The following is a 22,944-nucleotide window of genomic DNA, read 5'->3' as shown; positions in this document are numbered from 1 at the left end:
TGTTGAATGCTTGAATATATGACATGGTATGCTATGATTGCATACGTCGATGGAGTGAATCTCCTCGACATTTACATGATACATGGGGGACGCCCAAACTCATAGGCCGACCTTGGAACTCGAGCCGACATGGACTTGGTCGGGAACCTCGGTGAACCATGAGATTCACATGATAAGCTTGATCTATTGAGAGATCTCGCTTGGCATACTCGTAAAGTATCGCCTTATAAATGTCGTGCGGGTCCGAAGTAGTGTATGGTGGACGGATGAGAAGTAAGTGGTGAACTACGGATATAAAAATATCAACCCGGTTGACGGAGAGTCATCACGGGGAGATATACAAATGACATCGGCAAATGTGGAACCTAGCTCCTGAGAGCTTCCATATCCTTGAATTGTTTCTGGTTACATTTTGTTGGCGTTATTAATTACTTGCAAGCTATTACCTGAATTGTCATTTGGGTGTTATCTGAACTATGTGTCTGCATGTGTGTTCTTGGCCTCACGAGCGTTTTGCTCACCCTGTAGATTTGTTTTCCTTAACAGGTTTGAACTTGGAGGTAAAATGGAGAAGCCCTCTTGATGTACTTTTGTTTAGGGCTTGTTATTACTTTTGGTTATGCCTTTGGTTTTGGAATTGTACTTTTGGTATGGAAATGTAACCTTTGGACGAAATGTAATCTGTAATCTGACGTGTGGTTTGGAGAATGGATGACTATTATTAAGTTTGAATACTTCCGCATTTATTATATCTAAGTTATTGGCTTGTATTGTGTGGTCCGGCTATAAGTTGAATGGAATTGCTTGAGTCCTGGCGAGAGCTAGGCAGGCGTCCCGCGGATACCCTTTGGTTCGCCTTAGGGAGAAGTGGGGGCGTCACAACTTGGATGAAGATTAGCAATAGGAAGGACAAGGCTTATGAACTCGGAGTTAAAAATTTCCTCAAGTTTGCATATTCTCAAAAAGTTGAAAATCAGAAAATCCCATGCCCATGTACACAATGCAATAATTTTTGTAACCAAACTAAAACAATTGTGGAGGATCACTTATTGACTCAAGACATTCGTAAAAGCTACACAAGATGGATACACCATGGGGAACAATTTCGACACCAAAATTGTGGGGATAGTACTAAACATGGGGATGGAGAGGAGGATAGTGATACTGAAGATTTAAATGACATGTTGCACGACATTGGGACAGCACAATGGGGGGACAATTGGGCTGGTAGGGAAGAATCAACGGATGATAGTCTAAATGCGAATCATAGTGACACAAATAACTTTCTTAAATTGTTAGAAGATGCAAAAAAGGAGCTGTATCTAGGGAATCATTTTTACTCAAAGCTATCCTTTGTAGTCACTTTGCTCCATTTGAAAACAATGAGCGGGTGGACTATAAAGTCCTTCAATGCATTGCTGGAAATTTTTAGGCATGCACTACCTCCTGAAGCCACAGTTCCCAAGTCTTTTGCTGATGCTAAGAAGCTCATTCGAGACTTAGGTTTTAAATCTGAAAAAATCCATGCTTGTGTCAATGATTGTGTTCTCTTCCGCAAGGAAAATGAAAATTTTGACACTTGTCCAAATCTAAATTGTAAAGAACCTCGCTACAAGATGGCAGGTTCAAGAGTTCCACGCAAAGTTTTGCGTTACTTTCCTTTGAAGCCTAGGGTGCAACGATTATATACCCACAAAGAAATAGCTTCAGATATGAGATGGCATAAAGAAAAGTGTGTGCATGATGATAACATCATGCGGCATCCAGCAGACAGTGAAGCATGGAAACACTTTGATAGGTTGCATCCGGACTTCGCCGTTGATCCTAGAAATGTGAGATTAGGTCTTGCAACTGATGGTTTCAATCCTTTTGGGACCATGACTAGTGCTTATAGCATCTGGCCTATTTATCTAGTGCCATACAATCTGCCCCCTTGGAAGTGTATGAGAGATCCTTTCCTTTTCCTATCAATGCTAATTCCTGGGCCTAAATCCCCGGGAAATGAGATTGATGTTTACATGGAGCCTCTAATAGATGAACTGAATGAAATGTGGCTTGGTGTTGAAACATATGATGCATATACATGTGTGGTTCACGATCATCTAGGCTCTCAATGATTTTAGGATTTTATTGTTGTTATTGTTATTGTTATTGCATATATATTTGTGAACATGCAGATATTTATTGTGTTTGTATTGTTATTCTATATTTCACAGAATATACATTCAATGTCTTATTTGCTATAATTTCACTTTATTTTTGTGTTAAGCAATTTACTTAGATTGATATAATTTCAAATTAGAGTGACATTAGTTTTTATAATATGGTGCCTAACTAGAAGTGTAGTTCCAGTTTTAACACCAGTGCTCATTGCTTCAATTTTGGTAACGTGTAGGTTCTAACACGATTCCCAAGAAGAAGAAGCCAGTCATTGCTGTGAAGATGGTTTTTGAATTGAAGACTACAAGGCCTATCGTGCTCATGTTTTGTTCTAGATGGGAATCGTGCTCATATTTTTGTATAGAACTTTACTACTCTCTATTGTGGATGGGAAATCACTAGTATTGTAACTGAATGGCTTATTTTGGATGGTGCATGGTTTATGACTCATTTGAGGCAACATTTATATATATATATATATGTATTTGGGTTGATCTTCTATTGGAAATGAATGTTGGCTTTCTTTTCGTATGTTGGCTTTTTTTTTCTCCTTGCTACTCAATGAACGTTTTGTGATTGTTGGCAGCTATGTTGCGTAATTAACATTAGATTATTGCTTTTTACAAAAAAATAAATGACAATAAAAAAGTTGTCACTGCCAACAAGTTTCACTAGTGACACCAGAAAGTCGTCACTTTTTATGGATGGAAAACAATGACAACAAAAGTCGTCACTGAACGGAAGCATAATGTGACAACTCCAAGGGTTGACTATGACAAGAATTTAGCCAGCTTAGTGACAATAAAAGTCGTCACACAATGTACAACAATGAGTGACGACAAGAGTCATCACAAAAGCGAAATTGTTTGTGACGACTTTCAACAGTCGTCACATGAACCCCCTTTTGTGACATAGAACTAGTGACAGCTCTGTGACAGCAGTAAAAGTCGTCACTGACTTTTTTTGTGACGACTTCTGAATTTTTAGTGATGACTTTCGCCTGTTACAGAAACGCAATTTTCTTGTAGTGTGAAGAGCTCACTCCATGATTAATCAGCTGGTGACAAATTGTACAGTCACTACTTATTTGGTGCTGACTATTATAACACTTCTCCATTTTAACAGCAGGCATGTATATCAATTTAAATTAGATGATTGTCCTTGTATAACAATTCAAAGGAGATCCTAGGAAAAGCAGGAAAGAAAAGGAGATCACTCCTATTACATTCTAGTCATGCATTATGTACTACTACTAGAGAAAACCAAATGAGTTCATATAATAGGGTAGGCATGCTTGCTTTTGGCATAAAATTTCTGGATAATTACAAGAAAAGAAGCATTTCAATATGAAAAAAAAAAAAAATACTTGTGGCAAGATATATCATTTACCTACAGTCCTGAAAAGTCATATTTATTAACATAATAAATATTTCAGAATTATTTTATTCCCTTGAAAGTAAGTTAAAGTTGTGGTAAAAACCAAATTGAAATGACTAGTAGATTTTGAGCAAATACTATTACAATCAGACTCCATTATTAGGTCAACAACAGTACCTAATATATGCATATACAAATACGAAATGACAAACCTGGAAGAAGCCCCATTCTTTGCAGGCAAAATGCAACTTTTCAAGCTCTGGATTCACTGATTCATCAGAAAGCAACCTTTGCATGTCAATTACTGGGATTTCCTCTGTGGAGACCCCATGAAGTTTGGTTGGATCAGGTCGTATGTATCGGGGTGGAACTGATGCAAATTTCTCCTTAGCCAACTCCTGAACATAGGGTACTTTTAGAGAGCTTCCCAAATTTATCATACCAGATTCCATGTTTGTGGTTTGTGTAAATCTCTACCTATATATATATATATATATATATATAACCCCTTTGAATAAAGATGGAAGCACTGGTAAAATTAGTAATTCCATTACCAGGAGTGCCAAAGTGCAAAAATTAAGATGATGTTGAGGAAAAAGTGCAAATTACACTAAAAGTTAGGGGCTTTGATTATTTAACCCTTTGTTTTGTTAGGTGGTTGTATATCATCGAACCTATAGGCAATGGTACATCCACAGTTTATCGATATTTATTTTCATTAATTCCTAGTCATTACTTTAAGTTAATCTTATGTGTGTCGATTTAGATAAAATTATGGTCAAGTCTTGTGGTAGATAGGGAAAAAGTTGTTGAAGGTTTTAAATATAAAGTCAGTTCATTTATTGTCTTGGAAAATAACAAAATACTTCCATGCACATATAACTGTTTGGGCGTTAAGGAACAAATTTTTATGGTCTGTGAAGGTTTCAAATGAAGCATCCTAGGTTTGGAGGAAAATTTTGCAGATTAGAGATTTGGCTCAACCTTTTATTAGACATATTATGGGGAATGGGACTAACACCAATTTCTGGTTTGATACATGGCATCCCCTTGGGCCATTATATAAACAATTAATAGGCAACTTACTTTACAGTTTTGCATGCAAACCAAATGCTTCTGTATCAGGAATTAAAGTGGATGGTAAGTGGAGATGGCCTGTAGGCAGAAAAGAAACAGCAGAACTGAGGAGGCTAAAGGAAGCTATACCTGCGTGTTTTGAACCTTTGGTGGGGTTTGAGGATCAAATTGTGTGGGAGAAATGTTTATCTGGTGTATTCCAGACAAAAACTGCCATGAAGCTTCTTAGTGGCGCAAGAAAGAAGATGACTTGGGCAAAACTAGTTTGGGGAAAAGGATTTGTGCCAAGGTCTGCATTTATTTTATTGCTGCTATGTAAGAAAAGGTTTGATAGATTAGTTGTTTGAATACTGTAGCTATAGTAGTACGACGAGGGATGATTGCCAAATTGAAAGATTAACTTAAATTGAAAATTGGGTTCTAATAGAAATAACGTGCAAAGGGTGTTACCACCCAAGGATGACTGTACTTTAACTTCCATTTTGTAGACTTGACTTTTACTTTAATGCATCTTTATTTACCAAAAAAAAAAAAAGAAATAACGTGCAACTTTATACTTGGTTGCTTAGAATCTCGTGTCGGTAGAATTGTATGTCCATGCATGTTACCAATGCTCCAATCGTAAATGCTATATTTTATTTTTTGTATGCTCAGTTCTTTTCTGGCTGTTTTAACAGCAAAACTCAAATGATTAGTTAAGGATTAGATTTAGAAACAAACTGTTCAGATGCATGTGAACTGCACATAGCTAAATTTCCTGATTTGGAACCTGTTAATTTGGTTAATAACTTAATCGTAGGAGCTTCTTTTTTTGTTTTCTCTTTTTTTTCTTGGACCAAAATCATCCTATATTTTTCGCTCATATGAAACTGCATCTTACAAAGCAAATGTATGGCACTGGAGAATTCCAATGAATCTTTTACTTTTCCTTTCTGAGTTACTTTATCAAGAAGTATTTTTCTCCCACCGTGAAATTCTCGAATGCAGACAATATTTCCATATTCTAAAACCTCTAGGCAGCTAAGGCCAACGTAGTCAGCATACGCAGCTAAAGCTACGAAGAACCCCACGCACTTTATAGATTAAATTTGGGTGAGGCAGAATCCGCTTAAGCAGATGAAGATTGTGCTAGGACATGTCAGCGTCACTACTGAAACAAAGCTAGAGTCCAAAGCTTGGGCGGCTGTTGTTTGTGTGGGGGGGGGGGGGGGGGGGGGGGGGCGGCGAGGGACAGGCAGGACCATAGGATTTGTTGCCAGTGCAACCGCGAATATTTAGGTACTACTCTATCAAAATTTTGGGACCAGGAGGACGGGAGGTTGTCAGTGACAACTGTCTAAAATGGTGTAAAGATTTTTAAATTGATTGTAATTCAGATTGAACAGACTGTACATCTTTACGATAGAAGTGTAATACTTTGTTACCGTTTATGTGAATTCTATACATAATAATTGCGTGTTTGTTGTAAGAATGTATGAGCTGTTTATTCTGAATTACAATCCAAAAATTCTTACACTGTTCCGAACGGTTGTTTGTGATACCGTGCATGTCCCTGGTCCAAAAATTTGTGGCTTGATCTAAATCGTAATTTCAGAATTTTGTCACCAACCTATAGACTGTTGACTTTGAAAATGTCCACCCCTTGTCCCAAACACGATTTCTATAATTTAATTGGCAGCTTTTTTATTTTTATTTTTCTAGTTTCTTTGTTTACATAGGTATCTCTAGATACGACCACGTTGCACGTACAAGTTTGAACCCAGTAATCAAATAAAATCCTCATTATTTGCTCAAAAAAAATTGATTGGCCGTTAGATAGCATCAGATTGGAAAGGGCTCTCATTTCTCGGGAAAATGACTAAGAGGAAACCAACAAGTATTTTATTGTGTGCAAAGAAATGAAGCCATTGGACTGGAAAATTGAACTAATATGTCTTTGGATAATTAACAGAGGAAAAAAGAAACTAAAAGAGAAAAAACGAATAGGCAAACAAGATCTTGCTTAGAGAGACTCGAACAAATTGATAATTGTTTTTTATCCAACAAAGATCAGATAACCACCAAACAACAATATTTTAAGGAGCATATACATAACCACATCTTTCATTTCAACCTGCAATACAATAGACATTATCTTCGCTTAAATTCGCATCGTATCGATATATGATTTTCCATCTAATTCACGAGAATATAGTCTTTTCAAATAGTCCACCATGAGGACTCTGCTAAACTTTGCTGGATTTTCAGGAGTGATGAGACTTGGTGCTGGACCTAGATCACCATCCAATTTGGGAAAGTAAACGTACCACTTGAAAGTCTTTCCTTTTGTGAGTTTACAATTGCTCGATGCTCCACACTCTTGTAAGCTCCATTGGTTATAATCTGCCAAGTTGACGACACAAAATAATCAAGAATTGCTTTCATACCAAAGCAAAAGGTTTGTAAGTCTAACTATTATTGTAAATAAGCTAGACGGATTACCTGTTGTTCAATAGTTTAGTATCCATACTTCGTATATGACATAATGCACTTGTTTGTACCTTTCAAAAGATTTTCATGCAGGAATATTTTGTTTTGAGGAAAAAGGGATAATTGTAAACTAATTTCCGAATGACAATAGCGAATGGATAGTTACTTATCTGGCTTCAATAGTTTAAGTCACGGGATCGATCCCCTGCAATCACAAGTACTAATTCTACACACAAAGGCTACAATCTTTAGAAACATAACAATTCTTTTGCGTTTGCTACAAGTTGTCCCTTCCCACTTTCATGCCTTATACAAAGCAATAGTATATACCAATCTCTCTCTTTGCGTACTCCATACACATGCGAACATGTGTATGTGCATGTATACGTGCCAGCAGGTATAAAAGGGTAAAAGAGAGAGGCTAGTGTGTTTATATATAAATGTGTGTGTATGTGTGAATGCGCATGCGAGCGAGCATAAAAGGGTAAAATTCAATATTTTGCTCCAAAATCCACACAAGACCAAATAATATATTTTCTCCTCACTAATTCAATTGGATCAATAAGTATAGGATGCCTTCAATTGTTTTTAACGCCATGTAATCCCACAAATAGATGCCATCATGTGGACGTCAACACATGAAAAACTATGTTTTCAGACTTGGACGTCGAACTCAGGGGTCAGCGGTTAATGGATTCAATCGGGGTTGAACCGGATAACGTCATAAATAAAAATTATTTAAAAATTTAAATATTGTATGTAAGTAGTTAAGCGCATGTTAATATTAATAAAGGTATATTCATATATATTTAACAAGAAAATACAAAGAAATTAGAATGATCAAGTAGCAATTTATATTATTTAATGAACATTAACAAGTTTAGAATTAAAATTATGAACTTGATTGAAAAATAGCACCAAACTATAGGACAACAATTATAAAATATGAAACATTTGACGTATATTAATAATTTTAACAACCTAGGGATCAAAACATAATACTGAAAATACTTTGATCTTTTCAAAAAAAACTTTGACACCAACCGGTTCTTCCAGTTTTTCCAGTCAAACTCGGTCAAATCCGATTTTTGACCTGATTTGACCAAATTTCTACCCATCCAATTTTTTAGGATAACTCGGACCAAATACTTGGCCGATTCCTGGTTCGATCAGTTGGATAATTAGCCGGTCCGATCCAAGTTTAAAAACACAGATGAAAAACACACGGAGAGAAAATGCTCTTAGAAGTGATACTTCAAAGGCCTAGCTCATTTGGTCCATGGACTCGATGAGGTTGGACAACTATAGTAGGAATATATCATAATAGGGGTTCGTTGCATTTTGGGCTATATTAAACTAAGATTGGGAACTATTTTCAAAAAAAAAAAAAAAAACTAAGATTGGGAACTGAAATTGTCTTTTCGTATTGCCACATAGATCGGATATTCAAGTTGAATGTCATTACCCTCAACAAAAAAAAAAAAAAAGTTGAATGAATCATTGGATATCATTTCGTGATTTTAATAATGACTTGAGTCCAAAGACATGTAATTTGCTGACTTGGCAAGAGTTTCTTTTTTTATCTCTTCTATTTTTTTTGTTTGCGAATGGAAACCGTCGCCATCACAAATTATTACATAGACCCTGTCACTTAGACAGACCTTAGGCAGCTACCCCTCCCAAGTGCAATGGAGGTGGCTAGATCTGTTAACGGGTCGGGTTCTGACTGAAATTGAAAATTTTGAACCTAACCTGTTTTTATGTAGTAAATTCGGATCCAACTCGTATATCTGACAGATCTTGATCTTAGAGTTTCGGAATCGGGTTTGACGGGTTGTGGGTCCGATCCAGGTCTACTGGGGAAAAAAAAGCCCAAATTTAAACATTTCAAAATTAAATCCAAAACCAATCACAAATCTAATCTCCAAACATAAACAAATCAAATTACAAAACTAAATCACAAGTAACTCAATAGTCAATCCAAAACTAACCATAAATCAATCTACAAAGTCATTACTAAATTGTTAATTTGGTAAAATAATGTATTTAGAAAGATGTATAATTTATAATTATTAATATATTGTTCGAGTCCGGGTCGGAATCATATATTCTGTATCCGACCTATTTTTTGTTAGAGTAAACAGATTCGGGTATCGGAATTATTTCTCAACCCATATTCGGAAAAAATTATCGGGTCCGAGTCGAGTCCGGATCCAAACCCGACACATTGACACCCCTAGAGGTGTCCAACCTAGGCCATGGGCCTTTTCTACCCATTGGCCCCATTTAGATAAGTAGGGAAGACTTTTTTTTTTCTTTTGATAATAGGGCACAAATAAGAAACAAAAGCAATTTTAACACATATAAAAGTATGTGGGAAGAGAATGAGCATTATTATACAAACAAATATTCAATTATTTATTTAACTCAAAACTCAATCATAGCAATATCAAATTGTAACTTTTTGCTTACGAATCTAAACTATGAGACTTTCCCTCAAATTTACTCTCAAAACTCGACTCAATTTTTCAAGTAATAATCTACTACTCTAGTAGTTTTTATGCATTGCTAAACTTCTTAAACAAATACAATTTTAAACCGAAACTTATTTGGAACTGATTGAAATCTCCTAAACTAATATGGGAACTAAACAAACAAGACACCGAAACAAGAAACTAGAATAATTAGAAAACTAAATACTAAGATAGTTTGGTTTAATTTTCTTTATTGCCTTCCTTAAACCAAACTCGTTATTGTGGTCACCTCCAATGTCATTTCGGACTTTAATTTGCATGAAAAACTCAGTTGCAGTAGACACAACATTTAACTCCAACTTATGATTGATTTTTAGTTTCATCTTTACACGTAATAGTGGTCAAAATTTAGACTTTTCGAACAATTTTTTGCCTTCATCACTAATGTCAAAAAAGTTAAACATGCTCATCCAAACTCCATTGATTACTCCATGTCACCAACAAAATTTCCCAACACCAGAAAATCATAGTTGCCACCTCCAATGTTTTTAACATCACCATATTTTTCCTTTAATTTTTTCACACTAACAATTGCATCTTTTGCTTAAAAAAATTCATCAACCACAATGAAATAAAAGATTTCTATCTTATCACAATCTTTAGTTACATTTTCCATATCACCAATGACTTCACTTCCTTTCTCAACCACATGTGCAATTTCTTTTTCGGCCACAAATTTTCATCTTCATGTGTACCCATAATTTCTGCAATTTCTTCTTTCTTTGACTCATCAAAAAAAATTTTCTCCTACCTCATCACAAAATTCTTCTCCACCATGACCATAGAAATTCATCAAAATTTTTCCAAGCCTCCGTTGCTGTATTTGCATCTATAAATTTTTTTGGCTACATGCTATTGGACTGGGGTGTTGAGATAGTGGAATGTCTTGCAATCCAACTATTTATTCTTCTCTAACTCTTTAACTGCTTGATAATTCGTACCTTCTATAGGTTCCGTGAACCCCTTTAGACAAAATCCCAAATTCCAATAGCTTGAAATTTTTTTTCATCATCCAACTCCAAATCTCAAAATCAAACGTGATGAATAACATTGATCCATACTTCAATTTCATGAACAAGCCCTAGAATCAAATTCCAAACCTCTAATACTTTGTAGGAAAATAACCCATAGGATAAATAATCAAAACAAATCACACACTCGAAGAAATAGCATGGCAGCGAAATATTTATAAACAAACAAACGGAATAGGCTCAAGAAAGAAATGAAGGAAACTAATTCCTAAACTAATATGAAAACTAAACAAACAAGACACCAAAATTAGAAGAATTAGGAAACTAAATACTAAGATAGCTTGGTTTAATTTCCTTCAGTTAGTGAAGTTAGTTAGGAAAGGGATTTGGTAGTCATTCCTTTCTTATAGTCAATATTTCCCTCTGCATCTCTTTCTTCTTCTCTCGTTCTGATCATTCCTCATTCTGAACTAATTCTTTCCTTCTCTAGTTAATTTTTCTCTTCGTACTCCAATGTTTGAGTCCCTGATAGTTGTTGGTATGAAGCGGTTGACTCTGGCTGCTTGAATACCCCCTGATCATGGCTGAAACTACTTGTTTTAAGTGTTTGAAGGAGCAGGTCAAGAAACAGAAGCAAGTGAACAAGGCTCTGGCTTCCACACGAAATTTTTAGCAGCAGTTAGACTCCATGAATAATTTCCAGCAACCTTTTAAAGATGAGTGGGAAATGAATGGCAAGAAGATGGAGTCCATGATTCATAATGTGTATCAGAAATTCAGCTCCTCTATGAAGTTGATATCTTGTAAAGACAATCAGAAAGTGATCTGCGAAGAAGAAAATTGCGGGATTCCCACCTCCTAGAAGCAACAGAAGTTGCTGTCCACAAATGAGCCTGGAGCGACTACTAAGGAGAACTGGAATAGGATTCCTTTTCCCAGTTACTCTTAAGGTTGAATTACCTATGTTCTTTGGGGATAATCTCAGGGAATGAGTCAGAAAATGCCATAAATTATTCTTGTTTTGCAAATTTTTTTGATGAAAATAGAATGAATGTGATTGAAATGTATCATGAGGGAATAACGGATAACTATTCCTGGGGGTCAAGATTGAAAAAACCTGGCTAGTGTGTCTTGGAAGGAATTAAAGAACTATCGTGCACACCTTTGTTGACAGAGGAAATTTGAAACATTTCAATAAGTCGCAAGAGAAGTTTGAACAGTTGAAAACTTTGATGCTCCTCAGGAGTAATAAGACTTGGGGCATATTCCACTTTACCCCGTGATTTAGCATTTTTTACATAACCCCCTATAGTTTCAAAAGTTATATATAACTCCCTCATAGTTTGGATTAAAGTATCAAAGTGACAGAGATGATCATTCGGAACGGAGTCACCTAAAATATCAAAAATACTCTTATGTAAAGTTGAAAATTATTTATTAACCAAGGAGATTATGTATATATTTTGAAAATCATAAGGGGGTTATATGGTGAAGTATTAAACTCTAAAGGAGTCAGTGTGTCATGTATTCATAAGGGTAATTTCGACATTTTAGAAGTTTCGTTACGAATGACAATTTCCGTTACTTTGAAACTTTAATTTAGGGGGTTATGTATAGCTTTTGAAATTATAAGGGATTATGTAAAAAATGCTAAACTACATGGGAGTAAAATGGACTTTGCCCTAAGACTTAGTGAACGATATTCTGTCTCCAGTTTCATTAGCGGGCTTAGAGAAGAAATTAGGCACAGTCAAGATGTTCAAACCTGAGATTTTAATAGTAGCATTTGACGTAGCCAGATTAGACTAGGGGGTAGGCAGAATGTGGACTCCAGATTTGAAGAATATAAAATCAAAATTGGCCATGGTATTGGAACTAATATCTATAGGCTCCCTCATTATCGAGTTGAAAAAGTAGCTTCTGCTAATCAGAATGCTAGTCCTAACATCATATAGAAAATTTCACCATCTAATACAGGAGGAATAATAATCTTTGTTTCAAGTGTGCCAACATATTTGGAGCAGGACATCAAAGAAAATGAAGCAGCTGCATCTGATGGTAGAAGACGAAGAGGAGGAAGTTGAGTTTGTAGATGTCCAAGGGAAGCAAGATGAGGTTACTAGTAATATTGGGGTTCTGGTAGACATGTCATTTCATGCTTTGTCTTCTGGGCTCAAAAGAAAGACCATTACTCTACAACAGGTTATGAGAAGTGTAGTAGTGAACGTATTGGTGGACACTGGAAGTTCTGATAGCTTTATCAGTCACAGCTTAGCAAAAGATTCTGATGACTAAGTTACTAAAAATTTGGTACGTAAGCTAATTGTAGTCGGAGAGTAAGTGCATTCCGCATGACAATTTGGGCTTTTATAGGATTGTTGTGGCACATTAGGTAAATGTTGGAAAAAAATGTAAATATTGGAAGTCTAGGGAGAGGACAGATCCAATCAAAACAAAGCTTATTCACCACTTTGTTCCCCGGAGGTTTGGATTTGGAGGTACTCATACTTTACCACCTTAAACCTTAAAAACATGCACCTCACGCCACCAGAAATCTAGTGAATGTTTGAAATCTTACCTTTGTCAATGCTTGAAATCTTAACTTTGTCAAGAAAATTGAGTGTTATGACAATATTGCTCTTTTGTTGATGAAATTATATATAGTTTACTATTAATGCCCTTTTACTGGTGAAGAAAGTGATTTTTTTTATTTAATCTCTATTTATTCTCCTCTAAGTCTAGATGTAATATATATTAGTCCTTATTAAAAATTTAGTTAAGTAATTCATAGTTGACTAATCTGACAAACAAAATATAACAAAAATATTCTTCTAACAATTTACATAAACTAAAGGGATAATTTCAGATACCTCCTGAGGTTTCTGACAGTCTCACTCCCCTCCCCTGTGGTTTAAAAAATACCACTAACCTTCCCTGTCAGAATTTGAGATCTCATTTCTTACATTATCATGGTCAAAGAGACTTAAATACCCTCACAAGTTTGCTAATATTTCATTCAGGATAATCATCATGAATGCTGTTAAGGCACCTTCAGCATTGCAACTCGTTCGTCCGGGATTTCTGCAATTTTCTCCAGTGAGGAGGTAGCTCACAAGAACAACCCTACAGCAGCTGAATTTTAAGACCATTTTTCCTAATTTTCTTTGTCACATTGGCAGAGTTGAGTTTCCTAATCAACTTTCAGATACAAGTCTGCCTAGGATGTTTTGAACAGAATCAAACTCTAATTTCTTTTGTATTGCCAATTCTAAAATTCTTCTCTTAAAGTCCCAAGTTTCTGCACTTATTCCAGCTTTTACCCTGTCAAATTAACCACATCTGCTCGTACCTCCATTTGATTCAGAATCAAATTAAGTTATTTAATATGACTCAGAACACTACCCTTGTAAAGCAATATTTTCAAGTATTTCACTAACAAAATTTCGAATAGTAACAAATTTGTTTTGTGCCAATTCTACCTATTGCAAAAGCTCTAGCATCAATTTTTCTTTTTCTTCCAGTTTCTTGAACCTCTTCTCAACCCACTTTCATCAATTGAGATTAGCTCATTCATGCAAGATAATAAAGGCATTTGTGGTATATAGTTGTTCCTCTCTCCAGCTCCCCATTTTTTTTTATTATTTGTATTTTTGAATTGGATCTACTTTGAGACTGCCTATTTAGTTTTAGGGCAGGTTAGTGGTATTTTTGAAACCACAGGGGAGGGGAGTGAGACTGTCAGAAACCTCAGGGGTGGTATCTGAAATTATCCCTAAACTAAAAGAATAAAATATTACTCTGTTAAGTAGTAACAAGCTTAATATTATAGTATGATTTCAAAATTTTGCCAACTTTATTTATTGTTATTAATATATTATTTTTTATAGTAACAAGCTTTATTTTTTTATTACTAGATTATTTATTATTACTATTAGATTTAAAGTCCAATAAATTGAAAACAATGTATAAGATAAAAGAACATTAATTCAATATGAATTTGAAAAGACTTTAAGGATATTAAATTGAAAAAGCTTTTTTTTGGTTTTATTAATTTGATTTTTTGTATATTAGATACTATAGAGAAGATATAAATTTTTAGCAACAAAATGGCAATAATAATAAATTATTAATCATTTCAGAAATGAATCGGCATTAACATCCTTACACTCACTTTTTTTCTTATGACGTTAATAGTTATATCTTTGACTAGTTTTCAAGAGGCCAAGTACACAATTTTAAGGCTTGTAGCAGTAAAGTCAAAAGTGTGCCTACCCCCAAAGCTTAGCAGAGCAGAGTGTGACTGACCCTTAGAACAAACAACGATGGAGCAAATTGAAAAGCATGTACTTGTTAATGGGGCAATTCATAATAAAGCCTTATATTTATGCGAATCCTTACCTCTAGGATATCACCAACGTTGACTATAAAAGCATTATGAAGTGGAAGAACAGGAACCCAAGCTTCATTTTCCTTGATTTGGAGACCTTGTACATCGTTGATTTGAAGTAAAATGGTGAGGCCAACAGGATCAGAGTGATGGCAGAGGCCTGTGACCAACTCAGGTTGAGGACATGGAGGATAGTAAGTCAGCCTCATGGATTGCAACCCTACTTCAAAAAGCACTTCAATTTCTTCATGTTTCATTCCTAATGCTTTTGCTATTAGGTTGAGAATCTTCAAGGCAAGACTTTTGAGCTCTATAGAGTACTCATGAAGACTTTCCCTATGTAGCAGAACCAAGAACATTTGAAGGAATATAAGGGTAACTACCATAAATATCGGTTTAGTATCATAACAAAAGAAAAGAAAAGTAAATTTTGCGCACAAACTTCATTGTTAGTTTCATGTATTGCAGTGTTATTGGATTGATTAACATACAAATAAGCTACAAGGAGAACTTAGCATACCTAAGTCTACGTATAAATTTAGATGTATATTATAATTGTTAAGAGAATATAAGTATTATTGTAGATAATAAATTAGTAAGGGTATTTTTGTAAATAGTTTGTTAGGGTTGTACTCCTATAAATACTAGTTGGTCACTCATAATATTGTGATTAGATGTTTTCCTTCCAAGATACCTGTTGACATGGTATCAGAGTAAAAGTCCTAGGGTTAGGGTTAAACATCTAGCAAAATCACTGTTCACGCCGCACTGTTCATCGCGGCACTGTACACGCGTACTGTTCACGGCACTGTTCACGTGTACTGTTCACGCAGTTACCGTTCATGCCGTTACTGTTCACGGCTCAAGTTTTGACCCGTTCTTTCGTTTGACGTGCTATTCGCTATGGTTGAAAGGTTTGTTAATACGGTTATCACTGACCAAGTTGAATCAAGTTTTTCAGCACATGGGTCCCAGAAAACTGTTACTATATCTGAAGAAGATTATGTTAAATTCCTACAGTACCAAGCTACAAATCACGCATCTCTTCCCTCTGCTTCTTTAGCACAAAAAGGTAATGACTCATGGATTATTGATTCCGGAGCTACTGATCATATGTCAGGTACCTCTAAAATTTTTTCTAATTTCCAAGAGTCTACTTCCTTTCCTCATGTTACTTTAGCTGATGGATCTACCACTAAAGTTAAAGGCCTAGGCACTGTAGAAATTAATCCATCACTTCCGCTGTCTTCTGTTCTTTACGTACCCAATTTGCCCTTTAATTTAATGTCTGTTAGTAAGCTCACTAAATTTCTACAGTGCACAGTTACTTTTTCTCCTGATTCTGTTGTCATTCAGGATTTGAAGACAAAGAGGACGATTGGTGGAGGGCATGAGCATAATGGTCTTTACTTTCTCAACTTCAATGGTCCGATAGCATGTCCTGCTACTGTTTCTCCTCTTGAAATTCACTGTCATTTAGGTCATCCGTCTTTACAAAATTTGAAAAAGTTGGTTCCTACTTTGAGTCAATTATCTTCGTTAGAATGTGAGTCTTGTCATCTAGGAAAGCATCATCGTGTTTCTTTTGCTCCTAGAGTCAATAAACGGGTTTCTGAACCATTTTTGTTAGTTCATTCTGATGTTTGGGGTCCTAGTCGAGTCACTTCAAAGTTAGGTTTTAAATATTTTGTAGTTTTTGTTGATGATTTTTCCAGAGTTACATGGCTTTATTTAATGAAAGATCGTTCAGAATTATATTCCATTTTTTGTGCATTTGTTACAGAAATAAAGAATCAATTTGGTGTGCCTGTACGTATACTTCGCAGTGATAATGTGAAAGAATATTTTTCCACTCCTTTTAATACCTTTATGACTAAGTCTGGTATTATTCATCAGTCCTCTTGTCCTCACACTCCACAACAGAATGGAGTTGCTGAAAGAAAAATTGGACATTTAATCGAAATTGCTCGAACATTGTTGTTGCACACGAATGTGCCCAAACAATTTTGGAGTGATGCAGTTCTAACTGCATGTTATTTAATTAATCGCATGCCATCTAATATTCTTGGAGGTCAATTACCTCACTCCATTCTTTTTCCTCATGAACCTGTGTTTAAATTGCCTCCTCGTATTTTTGGATGTGTGTGCTTTGTTCATCAGCTTGCTCCCGGGGTGGATAAATTAGATTCTCGTGCTATTAAGTGTATTTTCTTAGGATACGCACGAGCGCAAAAAGGGTATAGATGTTACAGTCCAGTTTTAAATCGATTTTTTACTTGTGCTGATGTTACTTTCTTTGAATCCACTCCATATTTTATCAAACAAAGTATGTCTTGTGAGTTAGACCAGTGTCACTCTTTTTCCTCTCCTGTTTTACCAGTCCCTTCCCCTTTATTACCTGAGTTATCTAGTCCACCAGATTCCATAGCTCGATTATCTCGTCCTCATCTTCAAGTTTACTCTCGTCGTTCCATGGTTGAGAAAGTTCCTGATATGCCACGCACTTCACCAATTAACTCTCACTCTTCAAATCCAGGTATGACGCCCTCCTCTGAGTTAGATCTTCCTATTGCTTTACGCAAAGGTAAGAGACATTGTACTTCCCATCCTATTTCTAATTTTGTTTCTTATTCTCATCTCTCTATGTCATATTCTTCTTTTGTTGCTTCCCTTGATTCTATTTCCATTCCTAAGTCTATTACCTATGCTCTTAATCATCCTGGTTGGAGATTAGCCATGCAAGAAGAGATGTCTGCTTTGGAACAAAATGGTACTTGGAATCTTGTCCCTCGTCCTTCAGGTAAGCCTGTTGTTGGTTGTAAATGGGTGTACACTATAAAAGTGCAGCCTAATGGTTCTATTGATAGATTAAAGGCTCGTCTGGTAGCTAGAGGATTTACTCAGGTGTATGGAGTGGACTACTTAGAAACATTTTCTCCTGTTGCAAAGATTACCTGTGTTCGTCTTCTTATCTCTTTGGCAGCCACTTATAATTGGTCATTGCATCAGTTGGATGTGAAAAATGCATTTCTGCATGGAGATTTGGAAGAAGAGGTATATATGGAACAACCTCCTGGATTTGTTGTTCAGGGGGAGAATCCGCGGTTGGTTTGTCGTTTGAAAAAATCCTTATATGGATTGAAACAGTCTCCGAGAGCTTGGTTTGGCCGGTTTAGTAGTGTTGTCATGGAGTTCGGTCTGACAAGATATGGAGTAGATCATTCAGTATTTTATCGGCATTCTAATGCTGGTAAAATTTTATTAGTTATTTATGTGGATGACATTGTGATTACAGGTGATGATGTTGTGGGGATCCAGAACCTTAAATCCAATCTGCAGGCAAACTTTCAGACAAAGGATTTAGGTCATCTACAGTATTTTCTGGGTATTGAGGTAGCTCGGTCTAAATATGGGATTTATTTATGTCAAAGGAAATATGTACTCGATATGTTGAGTGAAGTTGGGATGTTAGGTTGCCGACCTGTGGATACTCCTATGGATCCCAATGTGAAATTAGCAGGAGATCAAGGTGCATTACTTGATGATCCTAAGCAATATCGAAGACTTGTGGGTAAATTAAATTATCTCACTGTAACGAGACCCGACATTTCGTTTCCAGTGAGTGTTGTGAGTCAATTTCTTGATACCCCTCGTACTAGTCATTGGAATGCTGTTATACGGATTCTCAGGTATCTTAAGAGTGCTCCTGGAAAAGGGTTGCTGTATCAAAATCATGGACACGCTGATATTGAAGGATATAGTGATGCAGATTGGGCTGGTTCTGCCTCAGATCGAAGATCGACTACAGGATATTGTGTGTTCGTTGGTGATAATTTAGTGTCGTGGAAGAGTAAGAAGCAAACAGTTGTATCCAGATCAAGTGCAGAATCTGAATACCGCGCTATGGCTCACACTGTGTGTGAGTTGGTTTGGTTGAAGAGCATGTTACTTGAACTTGGGTTTGAGCATAAACAGCCTATGAATTTAGTGTGTGATAATCAGGCGGCTGTTCATATTGCGTCTAATCCAGTGTTTCATGAAAGGACAAAACATATTGAAGTTGATTGTCATTTCATTCGAGAGAAATTGCTTGACGGGGTCATCAAGACATCTCATGTACCGTCTGTAGATCAATTGGCTGATGTGTTTACCAAGAGCTTAGGGGGCTCTAGGGTGAAATACCTTTGTAACAAGTTGGGTGCTTATGATATATATGCTCCAACTTGAGGGGGAGTGTTAAGAGAATATAAGTATTATTGTAGATAATAAATTAGTAAGGGTATTTTTGTAAATAGTTTGTTAGGGTTGTACTCCTATAAATACTAGTTGGTCACTCATAATATTGTGATTAGATGTTTTCCTTCCAAGATACCTGTTGACAATAATGAACTTAAAATCTTAACTGATTTGTTTTATTTTCAAATTGCACAGTGAATTAAGATATTTCAATAAATTTGAGCTCATTGTAACCATTTTCACAGTGAATTGGTGATTTTTTATTGTTCAACTTCATCTTTTATAATATCAGTAATATTTTGACCTAAAATATCTTAGGCCATCCTCCTTCTCTCTTCCTTCTCTTTGAAAAAAACTTTCTAACTAAAACTCTCCTTCAACTCTTCCGTGAGAGAGAGATCAGATTTTTTTAATCTTTCCCCATGAGAGGGGCTCTCTCTATAGTTTCTTTTCATTTTTGTGAATAAAATATCTCTTAAAATTTTCTAGTAAGAGTTTCTTCTCTCCTTAGGGTTGTCTAGTGAGAGTTTTTTTCTCTCCTAAATTTTTTAGTGGAGTTTTATTCTCTTCTACGGATTCCTAGTGAGAGATTTTTATAATTTTATAATATTTCTTTTATTACATTTGAGTTTTTAGATTTTGATTATCAGATCTACAATTTCTTGGATCTATTTGGTAGATCTCACTATAATATATGGAGTTGAAGCAGTTAATTAGTAGATTTGATGATTACACGCATGTACAAATATCCGTGGAGTTACAATTATTTTTTAAATTTGGAGATTTATAATGTAATTTTTATTGTTCTTCAGATCTGTTATTTGATATTTGTATATGTTTGATAATGTAATTTCTGCCATTAGTGCAAATTTTAATGAAAATATGATGTTTTATAAAAAAAAAAAAATCAATCTTTGATCAAAACACAAACGGAAATTGTTGGCAGGTCATTATTTTTCTCAATCTCACAAAAAGTGAAAAAGAAAGCTTCTTAAGTCTTAGTGGACTTACTAGCATATGGACAATAGGTTAATGTTTTGAATTATTCATATTGTTGTTCTAAATATATTTTTCTCTTTTTATTTGGTTTGGAAGATAGGGGATGGAGGGCGGCAGGGTGGTTAATTTCTCATTGGCATTTCAGCTAATTTTTTTTCCTTGACCCTTCGTCATCATGTATTCAGCCGTTCCTGGATCTTTATATTTCCTAAACATAAATCTGAAATGTTAACTTTAAAAATTATCACATCAACATATTCTTTTATACTATCTTTCTCAGTAGATAATTTTACAGAAAAATCAACTTTACCTACTAAAAAATCTCACCTGTCTGATGCATTAGCATTCAAATTTAGATAGACATGAAAATGTTAAATTAAATGGTATCATTGAATTGCTTCAATCAAAACCATATGGCAAAGTGCATCAGTAGCCATTAAATTTTCATTAAATTTTTTTTCATTCAAGAAAGTTCAGTAACTAGTAGTACAGTTTGCCTAAAATTTTAGCACACTACGTATGTTAGTTTCATGTCATAAACAGTTTTCATCCTAAAACTGCATGGTTAAAGAATTACAAGACTAAAGATATGACACTTGATTTAAATTCCCCGTTTTGTGTGTGTTGTGCATGGTTGGTCAAATATATATACCTTAGAGGAAGAGGCAGCTTGGGGAATAAATGAGGTTTCCTTAAATCTTCTGGTTGAGTGATAATGTATAACATGTCAGCCCAGTCAAGCTTTTGCTCCTCTGATTTGACAAAGGCCTGCCCATATCCTTCTACATCTCCTGGTTCTTGACCATATTTGCTCTTTTCAGCCATCGGCAGATTGAAAAAATCTTGAACTTCTGATTTCAATTTCTCCACCAATGAAGAGCTAACTCCATGATTAATCAGCTACTGACAGTTTTTCTCATAAGTAATAGCGTCTGGATGGAACAGCACATAAGCAAATGTATACTTTCAACTGATTTGCACTCGTAAAATTCAGGTCAAAGATGATTAAGTCATTCAACGGATTCATTTTTCATAGGACTTTGCTTTCATTTGAAGATGGTTTTTTTTTTTCAGAACAAAAAAAAAGTGGGATGGTCTCAAACCTTGAAAAAGGTAACCATAAAGTTTTGGTCAAGTGGCCACCAAAAGGAATTTAAAGTTCCTCTCCGGTGTTGGTTAGAGTTCAAATCTCACATCAAATCGATGGTTCAAACATCGAAACACCAATACTTGGTAATTTATTTTTGTAAAAAGTTGTATAACCAAACTATTTCAAATATACAATAGCTTGTCACACAAATATATGTTTGTCAGACATTCAATCCTTGTATATATACCTGGAAAAAACCCCACTCCTTGCAAGCAGAATGCAGCTTCTGAAGCTCCAAATCACTTACCTCCTCAGCAGAACTAAACAAGTTTTGCATATCCACAACTGGTATTTGGTGGAAAGAACCACCGTTAGAGATGGTTGGATATTGGTCATTGTCGGGCCGTATGTAACAAGTTGGAACAAAAGAGGGATTTTCCTTAGCCAACTCTTGGACAAAAGGAACTTTCAGAGATCCCCCAAGCTTTCTTGTCTTGGGATCCATGATTGTGGTTCTTTTCAACTTCAAAGTTCTAATTCTTGTATCTATCCACTGAATCTCTAGTTCAGAATATATATATTTTTTCGCACCAGATGTTTCATTAATCCAACATTGTTTATATTAGTCAGTCGAAACGCAAGGTGCTAGGTTTGGATAATATAAGAAGTTCTATATGGAACTAGTTCTAGGCTTGACAATGATGTCTCAGCTAAATGCCGTGTTTCAAAGGTAACCCATGGAACCACATAGTACAAATTAAACCTTGTCAAATCTCTTGGTCCTACAAATTACGTTGATTTGGTAGACCCATTGATAATTACCTCCTCCTTGGTCACATTGAAAAAAAAAAAACAAGTTCTATCGCATTGAAATTTTAAAATTGACTTATGATTAAGGGTCTATCAGCTACTGTCTTCGAAAATGGTTCATCACCTGCACTTCATGATATTATCCAAATTTTAGATTATGCTCAAATATTTATTGAAATTATACTAGCCTTGCTACGTAGACGGAAGCATAACAATTACTTTGATTAAAAAAAAAAAACTGTATATATAGTTGACATCTATATATACAGTTGACATCTATATATATACCCACCTCTTAATTCTCATGCCACTGGATGGGCCAATTTAAGGGGAAAGCGAATAAAGAAGTGAATAAAGTTGACATCTATCTGCCGTATGGTTTTAGTCGTTACGGAAAGGAGGTGACCTCTTAATTCTCATGCCATTTCCAGCTTTGAGTGATGAAACCAATGTTTTGAAAACCGGACCAAATCGGCCGGGTTCGACCGGTTGAATCGCGAACCGGCCATGGTACCGGTCCGGTTTTATGCTTTGGTTGACTTTGCCAAAGAACCGGTCAAAACCGTGAAAACCGGTGAACCGTGTTGAATCGGATTGAACCGGTTTTTGAGTTTTCCTTTTTTTTTTTTATTTTTTGCAAAATGCTTCTATAAAGATTCGAACTCAATATCAAGATTCGAACTCAAAACCTTTGCAATAGAAGACCAATGTAGTAACCATTGCACCATCACATTTAATTTGCTTTTTTTGATAATTATTTATATAAAACAATCATCTATATTTTATTTTTCCATTTTTCTTACAAAACCTCATTCTCTCATGACTCTTTCTTTT

At 35.5% G+C, this 22,944-nt stretch overlaps 2 protein-coding genes across 2 annotated transcripts; one reads left to right on the top strand and one right to left on the bottom strand.

Annotated features, from left to right (window-relative positions):
- The first annotated feature begins 887 nt into the window (after nt 1-887).
- On the top strand, nt 888-2,117 carry LOC140014424 (uncharacterized). Its single transcript, XM_072065282.1, has one exon. It carries the CDS (start codon nt 888-890, stop codon nt 2,115-2,117), a length of 1,230 nt encoding a protein of 409 aa, XP_071921383.1.
- Nucleotides 2,118-6,722: 4,605 nt separating this feature from the next.
- LOC113708727 (protein SRG1-like) lies at nt 6,723-21,821 on the bottom strand. The gene is made up of 4 exons (XM_072064850.1): nt 21,548-21,821; nt 20,863-21,110; nt 14,987-15,311; nt 6,723-6,996 (listed from the first exon to the last, which is right to left on the bottom strand). The coding sequence occupies exons 1-4, from the start codon at nt 21,803-21,805 to the stop codon at nt 6,886-6,888; spliced, it is 942 nt and encodes a 313-aa protein (XP_071920951.1). The 5' UTR covers nt 21,806-21,821; the 3' UTR covers nt 6,723-6,885.
- Nucleotides 21,822-22,944: the final 1,123 nt, after the last annotated feature.

Source organism: Coffea arabica, chromosome 9c (assembly GCF_036785885.1).
Source record: "Coffea arabica cultivar ET-39 chromosome 9c, Coffea Arabica ET-39 HiFi, whole genome shotgun sequence".
NCBI lineage: Eukaryota > Viridiplantae > Streptophyta > Magnoliopsida > Gentianales > Rubiaceae > Coffea > Coffea arabica.
The sequence above is the reverse complement of the archived record's forward strand: the minus strand, read 5'-3'. Positions and strand labels throughout refer to the sequence as shown.